At 45.9% G+C, this 22,554-nt stretch overlaps 1 protein-coding gene across 1 annotated transcript; it reads right to left on the reverse strand.

Annotated features, from left to right (window-relative positions):
- Nucleotides 1–17,334: 17,334 nt before the first annotated feature.
- On the reverse strand, nt 17,335–21,880 carry CER1 (cerberus 1, DAN family BMP antagonist). The gene is made up of 2 exons (XM_066605015.1): nt 21,392–21,880; nt 17,335–17,616 (listed from the first exon to the last, which is right to left on the reverse strand). Exons 1-2 carry the CDS (start codon nt 21,878–21,880, stop codon nt 17,335–17,337), a joined length of 771 nt encoding a protein of 256 aa, XP_066461112.1.
- Between the last annotated feature and the right edge of the window lie 674 nt (nt 21,881–22,554).

The following is a 22,554-nucleotide window of genomic DNA, read 5'->3' on the forward strand; positions in this document are numbered from 1 at the left end:
GTAGAAGCATCTCCAAAATCTGCACTAGACTATCAGCAAGGCAGCAATCCCAGAACCTCTGCAACAATATGCCTGTTAACCACAGTGATTGGTGATATGTATTGGGTACTGAAAAGGGCTTATAGCAGTATGGAAGCTATGATTTGTGGGGGTGTTCGGGGCCTGTATCTTCTGCATTCAATGGCTGTGGTTGGTGCATCCAGCGCTAGCTATGATTGGGTGAGAGGGCTGTCACTGAGCCGATTCAGCCAATCAGAGCAATCTCTTGCTGGGAGGCGGGAAATTCAGTCACCGTCTCTAGATGCTTTGCTGGCTTGACAAGTGCCCAGCAGCTGGCCCGAAGCTCTGAAAACACCGGCGGGGACCCCAACGGCACCTTGATTTTTTTTTTTCTCTCAGCATCCTTGGCTGCTGAAACCGCACTGAATCTGCAGTAAATGTAGCTTTGAAAAGCGCTGTGTTTCTGCAAATGCCTGTGTGAAGGGGGCCTAAGAGAAGGTTATGGGGGCTACAGCTGCCTTATGCTGTTTTGTATCTGGCATTGGGAAAATGGTTATGCAGGGAAAAACTTTTTCCTAATTCTAGGGATGCTGCCTCCTGTATTGATAAACATGAACAATATTTATATAATAGTAATAAGTAGTTTTTAGTGATAACTGGTAGGTAGAGTATTTGACCACCTTAATTGAGATAATTTCTTAGATAAGTGGGTGGATTCTGGGTACTGCTTCTTAGTGTTAGTGACGTTACTGTGATATTGAAATTTTTTTTTTGACCATTATAATTGTGCCTAGGTTCGTGGTGGCGAAACCTATGGCACGCTTTCCAGAGATGGCACACAAAGCCCTCTCTGCTGGCACGTGTGCCGATGGCTGCGCACCACAGTAGTGAATACCAGCCGGGGTGCTGCGGGTCCCCGGCCGGTAATCATTCAGAGGCGCTGCTACGGGTGCACACTCTGATGTCGGTGTGTGCACCTGGAATCTTCCTCCCATGACCTCTCCTCCTTAGTTTTGCAGGGGAGGAGGAGTTCAGGCTCACACACTGCGTCAGAGTGTGTGTCCTGCTGCAGTGCTGAGAAGAGAAGCAGTGGTGCTCCGACGACAAGGAGAAGGTAAATATGTGATTCTCAGGGGGACACTATTACTACTGGATCAACTGTGGCGGTCACTATTACTACGGGGGCTACTGTGGGGGTCACTATTGCTACTGGGGCCTATATAGGTTACACTTACTACTGAGGTCACTGTGGGGGACACTATTACTACTGAAGCCACTGTAGGTGACACTATTACTACTGGGACTACTGTGGGGGTTACTATTACTACTGGGGTCAATATAGGGGGTCACTATTACTAATGGGGCCGAAATAAGGGACACTATTACTACTTAAGCCACTGGGGGGGTCAATAATACTACTAGGACTGATTTAGGGGACTGATTATTACTTCTGGGGCCACCCTGCATGTGGCAGAATACCTCAAGCTGACTTAGGGTATGTTTACACAAGGCAGAATGTCCGCAGCAGAAATTTCCGTGGCAAATTATGCAGCATTTCTGCATCCAAAAAACTATTGGTGTGGATTTTGACTCGAAATCAGCCATGTATCCACAGCTGATTTCATACTATGCGGTGCTCCCCGTCCCCTTCTCCGAAAGGCTTCCCACAGTCAGTGCTCCCCGGCTTCCGGGTCCCAGTGTCCTGGTCAGGTGCGGCAACGCTGGTCAGGTGTGGCCACTACAGTAGCCGGGGAGCGCTGACTTTGGGAAAAATTCAGATGTGAGGGAGAGTGCCCCATAGTATGAAATCAGCTGCGGATATGCAGCGGGTTTCCAGTCAAAATCCACACCAATGGTACCCCAGTGTTCCAGCTAGGAAAAAACACAGGGTGTTCCTCCCTGTCTGTTTTGAAACGCTTACCCATCCACCGATGCCCGTGTCATATGACGCGGCCGGCGCGTCATGTGATGCTGTGGGCATGTCACATGACGCTGCCGGCACATCACATGGCGCTGCAGGCGCGTCACATGATGCTGCCGGTGCGTCATGCACTGTACTGCACATGTGCTCCGGCACGGGATGCGGGACATCAGGCAGCAGATCCGGAGGTTAGTATGGGGTCTCTGGGGAGGGGGCGCCGTGGCGGACTCTGCTGCGGAATCCGTCACGGCCATGGGCACTAGGCCTAAGTGTCTCATCTTGTATACAATCCATGGGGAGATTTGTTTGGCCTCAAATGTATCATTGTGCAAAAGAAATATTTTTTTTTGTGGCAATTTATAACCCCCTCCGTATGCCAAAGAATGTATTAAGAAGGTGATGGAATTTGTGGCTATGTTCCCAGTTGTTCCTACATTAATTGTGGGCAATTTAAATACTTGTCTGGCTCCCTGTTTGGATAGATTTAATACGGGCACTATAGTGGCATCTCCTTCCCCAACTACTTCTGTATGCTTATTAATGGAGTTAGATTTATGTGACCTGTGGAGGTTGAGAAATCTAGCAGTTTGACAATATTTTTGCTATTCCATTTCACATAATACACTTTGTAAAATAGATCTCTCTATAGGTACTCCATCTATGATTCCTTATGTTCGTAGAGTAGAATATCTACTACAAACTGTGTCTGCTCACTCTCCACTTTACTTGTCATTGATTGAATGGTGGAGGATTTGGTTTAGATGGAGTTTGGATGTTAAATCCCTTTTGGTTGAACCTGTTTGAAAGGTAATGCTATAACCAGAGGCGTAACTTGAAGCTCCTGGGCCCCGATGCAAAACTTGTAACAGGGCCCCCAACTATAATGCTTTACTCATAGTACCGGGTTCCCTATATGGAGAAGAGAGGCCTTATGGGCCCCTTAAGGCTCCTCGGCCCGGGTGCAACCGCATCCCCTGCATCCTCTATAGTTACGCCCCTGGCTATAACGGAAGAGGCTCTATTGGAATTTTTTTAAGCTTAATATTGCTTATTCTTCAGTGTTCATAGTGTGAGATGCATTCATACGTGGTCATTATATACAAAAAATTAGCTTACATAAGTCTAAATCTTATGTCATTAGGGCCCTTCAGTAACGAGCTTCGGATATGTATAATTCCCCACTAATCAGGAGGAAATTAATTGGAAAGAGGCAGAGTCTCAACTTTTGGATCATTTGAGAGGTGATCCCCAAAAATAAGCACTGGAGATGGAAGATATTTCAGGAAGAGGAAGCAGGGAGTCGTCTTTTGGCTTCTATAATTGAAAAGCCAAAAGACGACTGATGATGACACAGGAATCATCACCATCTTATGTTACAGCATTAAGAAGGCATGTTAATTGTTTGATTATAAAAGAGGATGAAATTTTGGAGACATTTTTTCTCTATTTTAAAAACCTATGTGCTTCTAAGTTTAGTGGGGATTGTGGCAATCTTTATGAATATTTTTCTTGGGTGCAATTGCCAATTTTGTCTTATGAGTAGGGAGCGATACTAGAGGCTCCTTTGACGCTGAACTTAGGGATACAGTAGCAACACTTCCTAATGAAAAGTCACCTGGGTTGGATGGTCTTCCAAATGAATTTTGTAAGCATCACCAAATTTGCTTCTGCCACAATTGCTGACTGTGTTAACGAATCACGTCCAACGCCCATGAGAGATGCAATGATTGTTTTAATTCCTAAGCTAAAGGATTTGTCTCATCCTGATTCCTATCATCCAAACTCTATGTTGACCACTGATGTTAAATTCTTGGTGAAGGTACTTGCGAGTAGATCACTTTTAGTAATTACTTATTTAATAAATGAGGATCAGTTTGGTTTTATGCCAAACAAATCAAGTACTATTAATTTTAGGGGGTTATACCTGAATCTTCTGGCAGATCATTGAGTTTGTGGGAGGAGGGCTGTTTTTTCACTCAACGCTGCCAAGGCTTTTGACAGTGTCGAGTGGAATTATTTGTGGGTTGTTCTTCATAGGATGGATATCGGTCAGAAATTTGTGGCTTGGGTTAAACTGCTGTATTCAATGCCATGGGCAAGAGTCAGCATAAGCAGTCATTTCGGAATGGAGGATGTTGTCCCCTCTTCTAGTTGCTGTGGCAATCAAGCCCCTGGCATTAACCAGATACAGTTGGATTACAGTATGGTGAAATCGAGAAACGTATCACATTATATGCAGACAATCTGCTGTTGCATACAGGAATGTGAGTAGATTAATCCTATTGTATCCATTTTTGATATATTTGGTTAGATGTCAAGTCCAGCTATTAATTGGGGGGAATCGTTAATTCTTCCTTTAGATTTCTTACTGTTTGACTATTCATTGGGACATACTGAATTACAGATAGTGAAGGAATTCAAATATTTGTAAGGTGTTGTATCTTCTAAGCCTCAAAACTAGAGATGAGCGAGCCTACTCGGCCACGCCCCTTTTTCGCCCGAGTACCGCGATTTTCGAGTACTTCCGTACTCGGGCGAAAAGATTCGGGGGCGCCGTAGGTGAGTGGGGGGTTGTGGGGGGGGGGGAGAGGGAGAGAGAGAGGGCTCCCCCCTGTTCCCCGCTGCTACTCCCCATGCCGCCACGCCTCCCCCCGCCCCCCAGCGCCCCCAGAATCTTTTCACCCGAGTACTGAAGTACTCGAAAATCGCGGTGCTCGATCGAGTAATTACTCAAAACGAGTAGGTTCGCTCATCTCCACTCAAAACTATACTTCTGCCAATCTCCTTCCATGGATAGAAAAGTTTGGGGATAAGATCAAAGTCTGGAATCATCCCCCATCGTAGATAATTAGCAGGAAATCTTTTTAAAATAGTTTTGGTGCCACAACTCCTTTATATAGTTCAAAACTCTCTAGTTTAGATATCACAAAAAATTTTTAGGTTCCATGCAATATTTAAGGGTTTATTATTAGAGATGAGCGAGCACCAAAATGCTCGGGTGCTCGTTACTCGGGACGAACTTTTCGCGATGCTCGAGGGTTCGTTTCGAGTAACGAACCCCATTGAAGTCAATGGGCGACCCGAGCATTTTTGTATTTCGCCGATGCTCGCTAAGGTTTCCTTGTGTGAAAATCTGGGCAATTCAAGAAAGTGATGGGAACGACACAGCAACGGATAGGGCAGGCGAGGGGCTACATGTTGGGCTGCATCTCAAGTTCACAGGTCCCACTATTAAGCCACAATAGCGGCAAGAGTGGGGCCCCCCCCTCCCAAAAACTTTTACTTCTGAAAAGCCCTCATTAGCATGGCATACCTTTGCTAAGCACCACACTACCTCCAACAGAGCACAATCACTGCCTGCATGACACTCCACTGCCACTTCTCCTGGGTTACATGCTGCCCAACCGCCCCCCCTCCCCCCCACAGCGCACACCAAAGTGTCCCTGCGCAGCCTTCAGCTGCCCTCATGCCACACCACCCTCATGTCTATTTAGAAGTGCGTCTGCCATGAGGAGGAACCGCAGGCACACACTGCAGAGGGTTGGCACGGCTAGGCAGCGACCCTCTTTAAAAGGGGCGAAGCGATAGCCCACAATGCTGTACAGAAGCAATGAGAAATAGAATCCTGTGCCACCGCCATCAGGAGCTGCACACGTGGGCATAGCAATGGGGAACCTACACTACCGTTCAAAAGTTTGGGGTCACATTGAAATGTCCTTATTTTTGAAGGAAAAGCACTGTACTTTTCAATGAAGATAACTTTAAACTAGTCCTAACTTTAAACAAATGCACTCTATACATTGCTAATGTGGTAAATGACTATTTTAGCTGCAAATGCCTGGTTTTTTGTGCAATATCTACAAAGGTGAATAGAGGCCCATTTCCAGCAACTATCACTCCAGTGTTCTAATGGTACAATGTGTTTGCTCATTGGCTCAGAAGGCTAATTGATGATTAGAAAACCCTTGTGCAATCATGTTCACACATCTGAAAACAGTCTAGCTCGTTACAGAAGCTACAAAACTGACCTTCCTGTGAGCAGATTGAGTTTCTGGAGCATCACATTTGTGGGGTCAATTAAACGCTCAAAATGTCCAGAAAAAGAGAACTTTCATCTGAAACTCGACAGTCTATTCTTGTTCTTAGAAATGAAGGCTATTCCACGCGAGAAATTGCTAAGAAATTGAAGATTTCCTACAACGGTGTGTACTACTCCCTTCAGAGGACAGCACAAACAGGCTCTAACCAGAGTAGAAAAAGAAGTGGGAGGCCGCGTTGCACAACTAAGCAAGAAGATAAGCACATTAGAGTCTCTAGTTTGAGAAACAGACGCCTCACAGGTACCCAACTGGCATCTTCATTAAATAGTACCCGCAAAACACCAGTGTCAACATCTACAGTGAAGAGGCGGTTGCGGGATTTTGGGCTTCAGGGCAGAGTGGCAAAGAAAAAGCCATATCTGAGACTGGCCAATAAAAGAAAAAGATTAAGATGGGCAAAAGAACACAGACATTGGACAGAGGAAGACTGGAAAAAAGTGTTGTGGACGGATGAATCCAAGTTTGAGGTGTTTGGATCACAAAGAAGAACGTTTGTGAGACGCAGAACAAATGAAAAGATGCTGGAAGAATGCCTGACGCCATCTGTTAAGCATGGTGGAGGTAATGTGATGGTCTGGGGTTGCTTTGGTGCTGGTAAGGTGGGAGATTTGTACAGGGTAAAAGGGATTCTGAATAAGGAAGGCTATCACTCCATTTTGCAACGCCATGCCATACCCAGTGGACAGCGCTTGATTGGAACCAATTTCATCCTACAACAGGACAATGACTCTAAACACACCTCCAAATTGTGCAAGAACTATTTACAGCAGAAGCAGGCAGCTGGTATTCTATCGGTAATGGAGTGGCCAGCGCAGTCACCAGATCTGAACCCCATTGAGCTGTTGTGGGAGCAGCTTGACCGTATGGTACGCCAGAAGTGCCCATCCAACCAATCCAACTTGTGGGAGATGCTTCTAGAAGCGTGGGGTGCAATTTCACAAGCTTACCTCAACAAATTAACAGCTAGAATGTCAAAGGTGTGCAATGCTGTAATTGCTGCAAAAGGAGGATTCTTTGACGAAAGCAAAGTTTGATGTAAAAACAATGTTATTTCAAATACAAATCATTATTTCTAACCTTGTCAATGTCTTGACTCTATTTTCTATTCATTTCACAACGCATGGTGGTGAATAAGTGTGACTTTTCATGGAAAACACAAAATTGTTTGGGTGACCCCAAACTTTTGAACGGTAGTGTATGTGCCACACACTATTCATTCTGTCAAGGTGTCTCTGCATGCCCCAGTCAGACCGGGCTTTTTAATTCATAGACACAGGCAGGTACAACTCCCTATTGTGAAGTCCCTGTCGACCGACAGCATGGGTGGCTCCCTGGAACCCACCGGCGATACACAAAAATATCCCATTGCATTGCCCAACACAGCTGAGGTAGTAATGTCGTGCTTAATGCAGGTGGGCTTCGGCCCACACTGCATGCCCCAGTCAGACTGGGGTTCTTTACAAGTGGAAACAGATGCATTTATAATTCCCTGTGGACCCACAGCATGGGTGGGTGCCAGGAAGCCACCGGCGGTACATAGAAATATCCCATTGCATTGCCCAACACAGCTGAGGTAGTAATGTCGTGCTTAATGCAGGTGGGCTTCAGCCCACACTGCATGCCCCAGTCAGACTGGGGTTCTTTACAAGTGGACACATGTAGGTTAAACTCCGTGTGCACCTACAGCATGGGTGGCTCCCTGGAACCCACCGGCGATACACAAAAATATCCCATTGCATTGCCCAACACAGCTGAGGTAGTAATGTCGTGCTTAATGCAGGTGGGCTTCGGCCCACACTGCATGCCCCAGTCAGACTGGGGTTCTTTACAAGTGGACACATGTAGGTTAAACTCCGTGTGCACCTACAGCATGGGTGGCTCCCTGGAACCCACCGGCGATACACAAAAATATCCCATTGCATTGCCCAACACAGCTGAGGTAGTAATGTCGTGCTTAATGCAGGTGGGCTTCGGCCCACACTGCATGCCCCAGTCAGACTGGGGTTCTTTACAAGTGGAAACAGATGCATTTATAATTCCCTGTGGACCCACAGCATGGGTGGGTGCCAGGAAGCCACCGGCAGTACATAGAAATATCCCATTGCATTGCCCAACACAGCTGAGGTAGTAATGTCATGCTTAATGCAGGTGGGCTCCGGCCAACACTGCATGCCCCAGTCAGACTGGTAATATGTACCTTAACAGTAACCGCGTTGGTGGTAATGTGGTGGTGACTGCGGACCTAGTAGCACGGTTTTATTTTGTTGGTTTTCGGAATGTGGCCAGGATTAAGTGGGCCGTGGCGGGGGATGTTTTGGAGGCACTACGTGTCCTCTCCACGTGTCCGTGGTTATATGCACCTTAACAGTAACAGCGTTGGTGGGAAATGGCCTCGCCGCCATCATGTCTTTGGGAAGCCTCTGTTTCCACACCCCAGAGACATACCATTAGCAGCGGTATAGGCAGAGCCCAGAATTAGTAACATTTCAGCCGTAGCATTAGCGACAGGCCCCACTAACATATCACTAGCAGCATTATAGGGGGAGCACAGTCTTAGTTCCATTTCAGTAATAGTAGCAGCCTACACAGGCCCCAGTAACAATTCCGAAGCAGCAGTATAGTGGGAGCGCAGTCTTCGTTCCATTTCAGTAATAGTAGCAGCCTACACAGGCCCCAGGAACAATTCCGAAGCAGCAGTATAGGAGGAGCATAGTCTTAGTTCCATTTAAGTCATTGTAGCAGCCTACACAGGCCCCAGGAACAATTCCGAAGCAGCAGTATAGTGGGAGCGCAGTCTTAGTTCCATTTCAGTAGCTGCAGTATAGCCAAGGCCCGAGTTACATTTATGTAGCTAAAGTGTAGGCCAACCCCACACACACTTCTGTACCATGAGTGCAGGCGAAGAACATACAAATTGCTATGATTACACTGTAGGTGAGGGCCCCAAAACATTGGTGTACCAACAGTACTAATGTACCTCAGTAAAAATTGGCCATGCCCAACCAAGATGGCAGGTGAAACCCATTAATCGCTTTGGTTAATGTGGCTTAAGTGGTAACTAGGCCTGGAGGCAGCCCAGTTTCACTAAAAATTGGTTCAAGTTAAAGTTTCAACGCTTTTAAGAGCATTGAAACATATAAAAATTGTTTAGAAAAATTAGATGAGTGAGCCTTGTGGCCCTAAGAAAAATTGCCCGTTCAGCGTGATTACGTGAGGTTTCAGGAGGAGGAGCAGGAGGAGGAATATTAGACACAGATTGATGAAGCAGAAATGTCCCCGTTTTGGATGGTGAGAGAGAACGTAGCTTCCATCCGCGGGTGCATAATACGTATTGCTTAGGTATCGCTGCTGTCCGCTGGTGCAGAAGAGAAGTCTGCGGAAATCCAGGCTTTGTTCATCTTGATGAGTGTAAGCCTGTCGGCACTGTCGGTTGACAGGTGGGTACGCTTATCCGTGATGATTCCCCCAGCCACACTAAACACACTCTCTGACAAGACGCTAGCCGCAGGACAAGCAAGCACCTCCAGGGCATACAGCGCGAGTTCAGGCCACGTGTCCAGCTTCGACACCCAGTAGTTGTAGGTGGCAGAGGCGTCACGGAGGACGGTTGTGCGATCGGCTACGTACTCCCTCACCATCCTTTTACAGTGCTCCCGCCGACTCAGCCTTGACTGGGGAGCGGTGACACAGTCTTGCTGGGGAGCCATAAAGCTGGCAAAGGCCTTGGAGAATGTTCCCCTGCCTGCGCTGTACATGCTGCATGATCTCTGCGCCTCCCCTGCTACCTGGCCCTCGGAACTGCGCCTTCTGCCACTAGCGCTGTCGGATGGGAAGTTTACCATCAGTTTGTCCACCAGCGCCCTGTGGTATAGCATCATTCTCGAACCCCTTTCCTCTTCGGGAATGAGAGTGCAAAGGCTCTCCTTATACCGTGGATCGAGCAGTGTGTACACCTAGTAATCCGTAGTGGCCAGAATGCGTGTAACGCGAGGGTCACGAGAAAGGCATCCTAACATGAAGTCAGCCATGTGTGCCAGGGTACCTGTACGCAACACATGGCTGTCTTCACTAGGAAGATCACTTTCAGGATCCTCCTCCTCTTCCTCCTCCTCAGGCCATACACGCTGAAAGGATGACAGGCAAGCAGCATGCGTACCGTCAGCAGTGGGCCAAGCTGTCTCTTCCCCCTCCTCCTCATCCTCATGCTCCTCCTCCTCCTCCTGAACGCGCTGAGATATAGACAGGAGGGTGCTCTGACTATCCAGCGACATACTGTCTTCCCCCGGCTCTGTTTCCGAGCGCAAAGCGTCTGCCTTTATGCTTTGCAGGGAACTTCTCAAGATGCATAGCAGAGGAATGGTGACGCTAATGATTGCAGCATCGCCGCTCACCACCTGGGTAGACTCCTCAAATTTTCCAAGGACCTGGCAGATGGCTGCCAACCAGGGCCACTCTTCTGTAAATAATTGAGGAGGCTGACTCACACTGCGCCGCGCAAGTTGGAGTTGGTATTCCACTATAGCTCTACGCTGCTCATAGAGTCTGGCCAACATGTGGAGCGTAGAGTTCCACTGTGTGGGCACGTCGCACAGCAGTCGGTGCACTGGCAGATTAAACCGATGTTGCAGTGTCCGCACGGTGGCAGCGTGCGTGTGGGATTTGCGGAAATGTGCGCAGAGCTGGCGCACCTTTCCGAGCAGGTATGACAAGTGGGGGTAGCTTTTCAGAAAGCGCTGAACCACCAAATTAAAGACATGGGCCAGGCATGGCACGTGCGTGAGGCTGCCGAGCTGCAGAGCCACCACCAGCTTACGGCCGTTGTCACACACGACCATGCCCGGTTGGAGGCTCAGCGGCGCAAGCCAGCGGTCGGTCTGCTCTGTCAGACCCTGCAGCAGTTCGTGGGCCATCTGCCTCTTCTCTCCTAAGCTGAGTAGTTTCAGCACGGCCTGCTGACGCTTGCCCACCGCTGTGCTGCCACGCCGCGTGACACCGACTGCTGGCGACATGCTGCTGACACATCTTGATTGCGAGACAGAGGTTGCGTTGGAGGAGGAGGAGGAGGAAGGTGCTTTAGTGGAGGAAGCATACACCGCCGCAGATACCACCACCGAGCTGTGGCCCGCAATTCTGGGGGTGGGTAGGACGTGAGCGGTCCCAGGCTGTGACTCTGTCCCAGCCTCCACTAAATTCACCCAATGTGCCGTCAGGGAGGTATAGTGGCCCTGCCCGCCTGTGCTTGTCCACGTGTCTGTTGTTAAGTGGACCTTGGCAGTAACCGCGTTGGTGAGGGCGCGTACATTGTTGCGGGAGACGTGGTCGTGCAGGCCTGGGACGGCACATCGGGAAAAGTAGTGGCGACTGGGAACCGAGTAGCGCGGGGCAGCCGCCGCCATCATGCTTTTGAAAGCCTCCGTTTCCACAAGCCTATACGGCAGCATCTCTAGGCTGATCAATTTTGCGATGTGCACGTTTAACGCTTGAGCGTGCGGGTGCGTGGCGTCGTACTTGCGCTTGTGCTCAAACTGTGGTGCTAGCGACGTCTGGACGCTACGCTGAGAGACATTGCTGGATGAGGCCGAGGACAGCGGAGGTGAGGGTGTGGGTGCAGGCCAGGAGACGGTAGTGCCTGTGTCCTCAGAGGGGGGTTGGATCTCAGTGGCAGGTTGGGGCACAGGGGGAGAGGCAGTGGTGCAAACCGGAGGCGGTGAACGGGCATCGTCCCACCTTGTGGGGTGCTTGGCCATCATATGCCTGCGCATGCTGTTGGTGGTGCCTCCCCAGCTGATCTTGGCGCGACAAAGGTTGCACACCACTGTTCGTCGGTCGTCAGTCGTCTCTGTGAAAAACTGCCACACCGTAGAGCACCTTGACCTGTGCAGGGTGGCATGGCGCGAGGGGGCGCTTTGGGAAACAGTTGGTGGATTATTTGGTCTGGCCCTGCCTCTACCCCTGGCCACCGCACTGGCTCGGCCTGTGCCCACACCCTGACTTGGGCCTCCGCGTCCTCGCCCGCGTCCACGTCCTATAGGCCTACCCCTACCCCTCAGCATGGTGTATTACCAGTGATTTGATTTCCCAGGCAGGAAAGAAAGTGGCGCAAGCCTGCAGCCAAAATAGAATTTTTTTCCCTTGTTTTTCAAAGGACAAGCCACACTGCGTGTATTCAATGAATACTACTAAGTTTAATAACTGTGTTGTGGCCCTGCAAATGTGTCAGAGAACTGCAGTGATGCAAAGTTATTCGCTACAGCAGATCAGGGATTTCCCATGCAGGAAAAAATTGGCGCAAGCCTGCAGCCAAAATAGAATTTTTTCCCTTGTTTTTCAAAGGACAAGCCACACTGCGTGTATTCAATGAATACTACTAAGTTTAATAACTGTGTTGTGGCCCTGCAAATGTGTCAGAGAACTGCAGTGATGCAAAGTTATTCGCTCCAGCAGATCAGGGATTTCCCATGCAGGAAAAAATTGGCGCAAGCCTGCAGCCAAAATAGAATTTTTTCCCTTGTTTTTCAAAGGACAAGCCACACTGCGTGTATTCAATGAATACTACTAAGTTTAATAACTGTGTTGTGGCCCTGCAAATGTGTCAGAGAACTGCAGTGATGCAAAGTTATTCGCTCCAGCAGATCAGGGATTTCCCATGCAGGAAAAAATTGGCGCAAGCCTGCAGCCAAAATAGAATTTTTTCCCTTGTTTTTCAAAGGACAAGCCACACTGCGTGTATTCAATGAATACTACTAAGTTTAATAACTGTGTTGTGGCCCTGCAAATGTGTCAGAGAACTGCAGTGATGCAAAGTTATTCGCTACAGCAGATCAGGGATTTCCCATGCAGGAAAAAAATTGGCGCAAGCCTGCAGTAAAACGTAGCTGGCTGCGTCTGATTTTTTTTAACGTTCTGCACGCAGCACACACGTACCCAGAGCCCTGAGGACTGTCAGAGGCAGGCGAAATAGAATTTTTTCCCTTGTTTTTCAAAGGACAAGCCACACTGCGTGTATTCAATGAATACTACTAAGTTTAATAACTGTGTTGTGGACCTGCAAATGTGTCAGAGAACTGCAGTGATGCAAAGTTATTCGCTACAGCAGATCAGGGATTTCCCATGCAGGAAAAAAATTGGCGCAAGCCTGCAGTAAAACGTAGCTGGCTGCGTCTGATTTTTTTTAACGTTCTGCACGCAGCACACACGTACCCAGAGCCCTGAGGACTGTCAGAGGCAGGCGAAATAGAATTTTTTCCCTAGTTTTTCAAAGGACAAGCCACACTGCGTCTATTCAATGAATAATGTATGTCTTCTGGCCCTGCCTACACAATTCTATCCCTGTAGTATTAATGCCGGGTGCAATGGTCTGCACAGCCGGTTTTGAGAAGAAAAAAAAAAAATGCAACACTGCTAACAGCAGCCTGGACAGTACTGCACACGGATAGATGTGGCCCTAGAAAGGACCGTTGGGGTTCTTGAAGCCTACACTCACTGCTAACACTCTCCCTGCCTAACCACCACTTCTGTCCCTATTGCAGGGTGCAATGCTCTGCAGATCCAATTTTGAAAAAAAAAATTAAAAATACAGTGCTAACACAGTACTGCACACTATTAGATGTGGCCCTGAGAAGGGCCGTTGGGGTTCTTGAAGCCTACACTAACTCCTAACGCTCTCCCTACAGCAGCTCCAGCACGATACCACTTTCCCTCAGCTAACTCACAAGGCATCTGAGCCGAGCCGCGGGAGGGGCCGATTTTTATACTTGGGTGACATCAGATCTCCCCAGCCACTCACAGCAGGGGGGTGGTATAGGGCTTGAACGTCACAGGGGGAAGTTGTAATGCCTTCCCTGTCTTTCTATTGGCCAGAAAAGCGCGCTAACGTCTCAGAGAGGAAACTGAAAGTAACCGGAACATCGCGTGGTACTCGTTACGAGTAACGAGCATCCCGAACGCCCTAATATTCGCATGAATATCAAGCTCGGACGAGTACGTTCGCTCATCTCTATTTATTATTAAATAAGGAATCTGCTAGAATTGAGTTGGAGAGCCTTCAAAGATATATTTTTTGGCATCTCAATTGCAACAGTTGAAGAGGTGGGAATGAAGAAATGGAGTGCAGTTGAATGGTAGATTAGTTTCTAAAATGACAGGTTGCAGCCCTCTTATAACAGTATCAGAGAAATGGATGAAAAGAGGAAACAGGGATTATATCCAACAATTATTTTAATAAATGATGGAAGAAATTTAAGCAGATATTGTAACTAGATGGAATTACCATATACACCCCCATCTGGAGGAACACTAAGTTACCAGAGTCTTTTAGGTTGGAGGGATTTTTACCATGGGAGAAGAGAGTGGAACACTCTATAGAGTGGGACACGTCCATTCTAGGGGACTTTTTTTTATAGTTTTGAACAATTTAGAGAGCTTTATGATGTCCTCCATAGTTATTTTTTCTAGGTCCATCAGTTACAACAAGCGTTTGCTGCTCAGGCCTGATCAATTTCTCTGTTTACAGTTCAACACTAGAGATGAGCGAGCGTACTCGGAAAAGCACTACTCGCTCGAGTAATTTGCTTTATCCGAGTATCGCTGTGCTCGTCCCTGAAGATTTGGGTGCCGCTGCGGCTGACAGGTGAGTCGCAGCGGGGAGCAGAGGAGAGCGGGCGGGAGAGAGGGAGAGAAAGATCTCCCCTCCGTTCCTCCCCGCTCTCCCCTGCAGCTCCCCGCTTCGTGCCGGCACCCGAATCTTCAGGGACGAGCACAGCGATACCCGGATAAAGAAAATTACTCGAGCGAGTAGTGCTTTTCCGAGTACGCTCGCTCATCCCTATTCAACACCCTTTGGTGAATTTTCTTGGGTGCTCTGGAGCTACGAAGGGGGTAATATCTTATTTATATAGACAGATTTTTCTTACTATTTACAGCAGTTCTCAATTAAGGTAAAATATTTAGGCCATATTAGCATTGATAAATGGGCCATAGTATTGTGTAGATATCACATTTCTGTATCTGAGTGTTATTAAAGGTGAGTTATGAGTGTTTCAAATTGGGAAGATCTTTTGTAATAACCCTGTATAAGGGCTTGGTTTTGTAGAACAACTCGTAGTTTTTATTGGTACCAGTATGAGGTATATATGACTTTTTAATGACTTTTTATTCCTTTTTTTGGCGAAGTGGGATGAATAGAAAATTGGTATTTTGCAATTTTATTTTTTAAGGAATTTATTGTGCTGGATAGATAATGTAATATTTTATTGTTCGGGTTGTTATGGATGCAGCGATACCAATTATCTGTAGGCTTTTTTCAATACTGACAGCATTGTGTAAGCGGAAAGGTTTTTTTTAAACCTTTCTTTAAAAACACTTAGATTATCGTGGCATCTGTGGAGCTACACAAAGTAAAAGAATGATTACATGAGAAGAGCTCATCTTCTCACTGCTTTTGTGGGGTAAAAAGACCCCCATATGTGTTAATCAGAGAGCAAATATGTTATTTGATAACATGAACAAACTCCTTGTTACCCTCCCCTGGAACGGAGAAAAGCAGGAGAATCGCACAGATTGTTCTCAGCTGTCTACTCCTCTGGTGTGCTGGGTAAACAGTCTTTTGCAACCATAAATTACTGTATGATATAAATGGAATTGCAAACAAAGTGAATTGCTTTATGTGAATGTTAGAATAAATATATGCATAACATTACAAGTGTCTGAGGGAAATAAGAACACGATTCCCACCTCAAAAGCACTTTTATTACCAAGCAGCTACAGCTCAAATAGTTTTTTTTCTTCTGTTACCCTGTACATGACACTGGGATCTCTTCTGTAAATCTTTGATCTATTGGCTATATCTTGAGTGCATCCAAATGTAGTATTCACAGTTAAAGGGATCCTGTTACCTTCCTGCAGCGCCATAAATAAAATTAGACTTGTAAAAGGAGAGTGCACGCATATCAACCTGGAAAGAGTCAGATTTAGGGGAATCTCACACGAACAGATCGTAATTGCGGAATCCGTTATCGGCGTCTGCGCGGACTTTCTGCGGCAAAGCGCAGATATTGAAAGACATGTAGTCTAATTTTTTCCTCACATTTTCGGATATGAAGGAGAAAAATCGTAGCATTCTCTATTTTGCCGCAGACTCTGTGTGGACGGCCTCCTTATTGTTGCGTATGGGCTCCGGTTACCCATGTCATTGCTAAGCAACGGCACAGGAGATACAGACAACGACAAAAAAACTGTACTGTGCATGATTGTCTGCGAGCCGCTGCGGTCATTCACAATACAGATTTTTCATGTACGCAGGGTCAGGCCTCCCTCACACAGGTGTTTTTGCACAGCGTTTAGCACTGCCTATTCAGCGCTGCGCTAAACGCTGTACAACACTCCTATTTATTTCAATGGGGCTTCTTACACAAGGCTGAAAACACTGTGGCTTGACAGCGTTGCATGTTCAATTTTTGACCGTTTTCAGCCCTGCGTCTATCATTGAAATGAATTGGGAGCAGTTTCAGCGCTGCTGAAAACATGGCACGACTTGGTACCAAGCACTAGCCATATGTCCTGGAGAAAAAAAGAAATTCTCACCTAGCAGGCACCGTCCGGGTCCCTCCTGCTGCTCTTCGGAGCTCCAAGGAAGCTTCCGGGTACTTGCCATCGCCAACAGAGCCTCTCTTGATAGTAACGCGGTTTGAAGCACCCACCTCAGCAAGAGATTGCTCTGATCGGTTCCTCGAGCGCTGGCTCAGCCAATCAGAGCCAGCACTCTATGAACTAATCACAGCCATTCAATCTGTTGTTGGAGGCTGGGTCTTCTAACCCCGTCACTAGCAAAAGATGCACTGTTGGGAATGACAAGTGCTCAGAGCTCCGGAGAGCAGCGGCAGGGACCTGGATGGCGCCTGCTAGGTGAGTATTGATTTTTTTTTCTCAGGTTCGTTGGCCACGTTTTCAGCTGGGCTGAAAACGCAGCCAAAACATCGTAGAAAATGTGACAATGCTGCTGAAACAGCAGCAAATGCAGCATTGAAAAACACTGCGTTTCTACAAATGCCTGTGCGATGAAGGCTTCACCGTCCGAGCTCACAGCTGGAATCAGCTGCAGGTCTCCCTCATGCTGAATCCGACTCGATCATGTGAGCCCGACCTTATGTGGGAATTTGTGAGTATACAAATTACAGCACTGAGCCTCCTGTCACCTCTCCTAACTGCACCATAACTTAGTTTACAGTTCTGCAGGGTGGTAATAGATTCCCTTTAAAAACTTTTTCTGGATGCCAGAGTATGTCGATGCTAACAAGCTGCTCATGAACCCATGTCTCAGTGGTATCCGTAGAGGTTGGCATTCTTGATCCTGTTTACTCTGTGGCTGTATTGACCATAAACCACACACTTGCACTCCTCCACCATCATGATTACTTTAACCACACTCATAGATCCTGTACAGTTCAGCTTCAGAGGATTCATGGTAAATTTGAAGGGTAGACAATGGGAACACATGTTGAGCTGGTATCTCTGATTCGGTACATAAAGAGAGTCACACTTTCCGAAGCACAGATTGTTCTTTATGACCATTTTGGCACAGTTCTTGTGTATAATATTCTGTAAAGAGAAATATATTATCATGTCAGGAACAATAAGAAAATGTGTGCTAACGTTTTCATCCTGCGTTAGATTGCAGTTGTACATTTTTTATAAAAGTTCATAATAGTTGAATTAGAAGCCTAGAATGGTAGAGTTGGAAGGGACCTCCAGGGTCATCGGGTCCAACCCCCTGCTCAATATATCTTTAAATTGAGTGGCACTTTCTGGAAAGAATCAATATTCATTGGAAGATCTTCACTATCATTTGCTTATAAAGGCACATAGTGTATAAAAGTAATCTGTATCCATAAAGCACACTGGCAGCCTGAAGTAATATACTATAAATGATGTTATGTGTAGAGGTGTAGCTAGCAAAGGGCGGCAAGGGGCCAAAGGTCCCAGGCCCACTCACATGCCGGAGCCTACTCAGTTCTGTGGGCAAACGCCGCACTTAATTGTCTCAGCATCAAGTTGAACCCTATGGTAAAGCTAGAAGCCATAAGATCCCTGCCCTACCATTATTTGGTCAACCACAGGCAGCTTCAGGCCTGTGACTTACTGGACACTGGGATCATGGTCGAGATGTCAGCATGCAGGTAGCGGGATGATGTGACATCACTGCATTGCGCCACCAGCACTGAGTCGGAGGAGGAGCTTATCAGGGAAAGTATAAGTTACTCTTTAAGCACACTTCAGGGGTATTTTGACTTTATGCAATCTACAATATATTCATAAATAAGTGATTTTTTAGCATATCACTTAGCATGCACAATACCAATTAGAACTCATCAGCAAACAAAACAGGGTTGCACAACCTTTTCTGGTCTGTGAGTGATATTATCAGTAGTAACCCACACCCAAGGACTGAAAAAACATTTAGAGGTATTAGAATCTGAGACATTTATGGCATATCCACGTGATGTGTCATAAGTGTCTGATAGGAGCAGGTTTTGCTTATGGGACATCTGTTTTTTGGGGAAAATGGGAATACCGGCCATTCCTTCTTTCCTGGGAATACAGGACATCAGTATACAGTAGCATCCCTGTATTCTATCCAGCCTTTTCTGAAGAAGGAGCTGTGTCCCAAAAACGCTTTATTTGTGCTGGCTATCATTTACTTAACCCCTTAAGGAGCAGACTGTTTTGTATCTTAAGGACCAGACACTTTTTAGGGATTTTACCCATATGGTAGTTTTACTGTCCTATTTTTTTCCTTAAGCTACCAAAATTATTCTAGCTGCATTTTTTTTTCCCATGACATATAGGGCTATTTTTTAAATATCTTTTTCATTGACTTTTTTCAGTTTTTTTTTGTTTGTTTTATTGGGGGTAAAAAGCTAAAAAAATGATTTTAACATTTATAGTTTTTTTTTTTTAGTTTTTAATTAGTAAATTTAAGCTAAAATAAAGTATGGGAACGGGTTCCTCATTTTGTTTCGGACATTTTGATATATAATATGCATGGTTTCGGATTACAGGGCGCATACGACGTCAGTTTTGGTTGGCGTCGGCTTTGGGTTATTTTCTTTTCCATGTTTATATTTTTATTTTATTCTGTAATTTTGTTTTACCTATTTATGTAATTATTTGTTTTACTATCTATGTCCCTCATGACATCATATATGACCTCTGGGTGACATTCACATGTTTTGTATTTTTTTTTATTACACACTATTCCACTGTAGCTGGGGCATCCATAGAAGCCCCAGTTACAGAGGAAAACATGCCACTGTATTAACAATAGTTACTAATAGAGCTGATCAGGGTCTGCTAGGAGCCTGTAGCTCTGCTGTGCCAGGAAATCCCAGCAGGTCACGTAGCCGCCGACTCGTGTAGTTTAAGTTATACTTCCACTTCTTAGTACATAGCGCTCATTGAGTGCTGTGTACTAGTGAAAGGTGAAGGCAGAAGGGGTTAAAAACCACTCCTGCCTTACCCCTGAGGGTTCTGAGCTGTGACTTACAGCCGACAGCTGACCTGCTTCTGATTGATTGCAGAAACAGAGGCTTTACTCCCGCATCATACTTTTACTATTGGGCGGGATTAAAGTTCAGGACCAAGCGCCATAAATTTACAGCGCTTGGTCCTTAATGGGTTAATAAAGAAGAAATTGGGTTAATCCCTTTGCTTTTATGCGCTTTACTTTACAAGGGTTGCGCCCACGGTCTGTCATTTTCTCCGCTTATCAATTAAGCACTTCTATACCCCATTACCTATGGTGATGCTTTTTGGACTTGCAGCACCCTACTAACTATTCTACAAAAACTATTCTGAACACTAGGATCATATCCATATTAGGAATTGCTCCACCCTTCTCTTCTCTTGCATTCATGCATTTGGCTCTCTCCATTGAAAATGATCAGTATTGTGGTAACAGCCTGGCATTTCACAACTTCCATAATCTACAAGGGAGAGAGCCACATGCAGAGACGGACACTTCTAACACTTGTGCTCCATTCTGAAGTGTCAAACAAGGATCAGGAGACCCCCATTCTCCTGATGTATGGGGGAACCCAGGCCTTAGTTGACTACACAGTGCACCATTAGAGCTTGCTTATTCCTGTTCCAGAGCTGTGTGCCACTCCTCTCTGACGTGGAAACCACATGTGTGCAGCCACATTTAGAATTTCTGCCTCCAGATGTTTGGGGGCTACACAGAATGACATCACGGGTCACATAAGGCCCCCAGGCACAGGCATAAGCAAGGTTTAAAAGACCAGTACACACACCATAATAATTAAAAAATAAAGTTATGAAATTTTAAACCTTACAGGGGTTTTCTAGGAAATACTATTTATGACCAATCAGAGGTTGCAGCCTGCAGTTACCAGTGCCGTCCACTACACGGAGGCCAGCGCGGAGGCTTCTGCTCCAAATACACAGAGGTCAGAGCAGAAGCCTCCGCGCCGACCTCCTTATAGTGGCCGGCACTTGTAACTGCAGGCATGGCTCCCATTAATTTCAATCAGTGCCGTGACTACAGTTACAATAGCCGGCCTCTACACAGAGGTCGGCGCAGAGACTTTAGCTGCTTCCGCTCTGACCTCTGTGTGCATGCACCCGTTCAGCTGATTCCGAGTGATGGACCCCAGCCGACCAACTAGGATAGGTCATCAATAGTATTTCCCTGGAAAACCACTTTAAATCCTAATTAGCACTATTAAACAAGCTTTTTATATTTGTATAAAAGACATGCCTGTACATTAAAGGGGTTTACTGGATGGCTTATCATTGTGTGATTTATTGGAACTCTTACCAGTTAGCAGAATGAAGGGGCAGCGGTAGGCGCTACAGGATTGCAGCTTTTTTACTGTAGTACCCAAAACACCAATATCCATATGAGTGTGGCTGTGCCTGTTACTGCCAGCACTGCCCATTCAGCTGAAACCCTATTATTCAAGAATTCTTATTTTTTAACATTTTAAGTCTTAAGTAGCCCACTATGAATGTATACAACCAAATTCTGAGCCAGTTGTGCAAAACTGCAATCTATCATTTAAGGCCTTATTCTCATGGCCTCTGAAGTGTCAGATGTACGTTGGATTTTTCCAATGTGGATCGAACACTTTAAAATTATGCCAAAACTCCAAGCCTGAGAGATCTGCTGCAGATTTTCAGCCAGATTCAAACACAGGTCAGTAATTGTTTTACGTGTTGGGTATTTCTAAATACCTGCGCAAAAAAATATGGGCTGTAGCACAACTTTCCATAGCATTTAGTATGCCATGTGAACTCGGCCTTATAGACAAAGTACTCAAAATCAAAGTACGGTTAAAAAAAGCTCTTTGCTCACCTGAGTGAATGGCAGGGTTTCACAGACTTCCTTTTGCACTTCTTGGGGCTTAACCGGATCATTTCTAGTTTCTGTGGCTGCGTTCATATTATAGATGAAATGGTTCCAAGACTTTTCAGCATAATTCTTTTCAGAATCATCTACTTTTCTTTCACTGGATCGGTTGCTTCTTGTTCCACCATGGCCCACCATCTTGGGCAAATTCACATTGTGAGAATTTTGTTCTCCATGTTTGTCTTTCAGTTGAGGTTTTTCTTTAGGAAATCTGTTTTTCTCTGGAGTTTTTCCTCTTACACTTGATGTTGCTTCTTCCTTTTGAATATTTTGAGCAGATCCCATGAAGCTTGGAGCGCTGTCCTTCTCTTTTCTTAATTGATGGTGATGAATAATGGAGTGATATTTGGATCTTGCTCTTGTTTCCATACTTTTGCCTTCTCCGTGACTTGCAATGTAGGACACAATGAGGAGCTGGAGAATCTGCAACAGCATGGTAGCATGGAATTTACTCATTCAACTAATAAGCTCCCTTTGTGGAGAACTACCACTTTTTAAAGACCAACCTGATCAAATTAGCACTTTACTTGTTTTCTCAGTGCTAAAAGCCTTATGCTAGCGAACCTCATTTACTTTGTGATCTACAGTGTGTGAACTGTGAAGCCTCCTTTAAGGTCTGAATTGGTAAAGCTACTCATCTGTTTTTCTTGAGCAGAAGTAAGCTGTGAGTAGATGTGTATTAGAGGTCTACTCAACACTGTCATTAATAGCATTGCTTTTCACATATCATAGGCAACCTGGAATATTTAATTAAAAATTTATTAAATTTTTTTTCTTTTAAACACAACTAAATTTCGTGGCCCCTTGCAAAAATTTGGTATTTAAAGTAGTTTTCTTGTGAAGGCAGCTCCTGTCTGTATGACCCATTTGAGCCTATGGGCAGCATGAAGTAGATTCCCCACTTGGGACCCACCCTTTACGAGCCAGAACAGATAGCTGCTCTGTAAATGTGTCTCTTGCTCTGATGGCCCAATTTCATCCATGTATTATATGCGTGGCCTTTCATTGAAATGACCAACAGTACTTTCAATTTATAGTATCTGTCAGCGTGGCTTTGTTTCATGTTTAAGTCCAGGAAAATAATACAATTCAAGGTAAAGGCTTTGGGT

This window comes from Eleutherodactylus coqui, chromosome 5 (genome assembly GCF_035609145.1).
Source record: "Eleutherodactylus coqui strain aEleCoq1 chromosome 5, aEleCoq1.hap1, whole genome shotgun sequence".
Classification (NCBI taxonomy): Eukaryota; Metazoa; Chordata; class Amphibia; order Anura; family Eleutherodactylidae; genus Eleutherodactylus; species Eleutherodactylus coqui.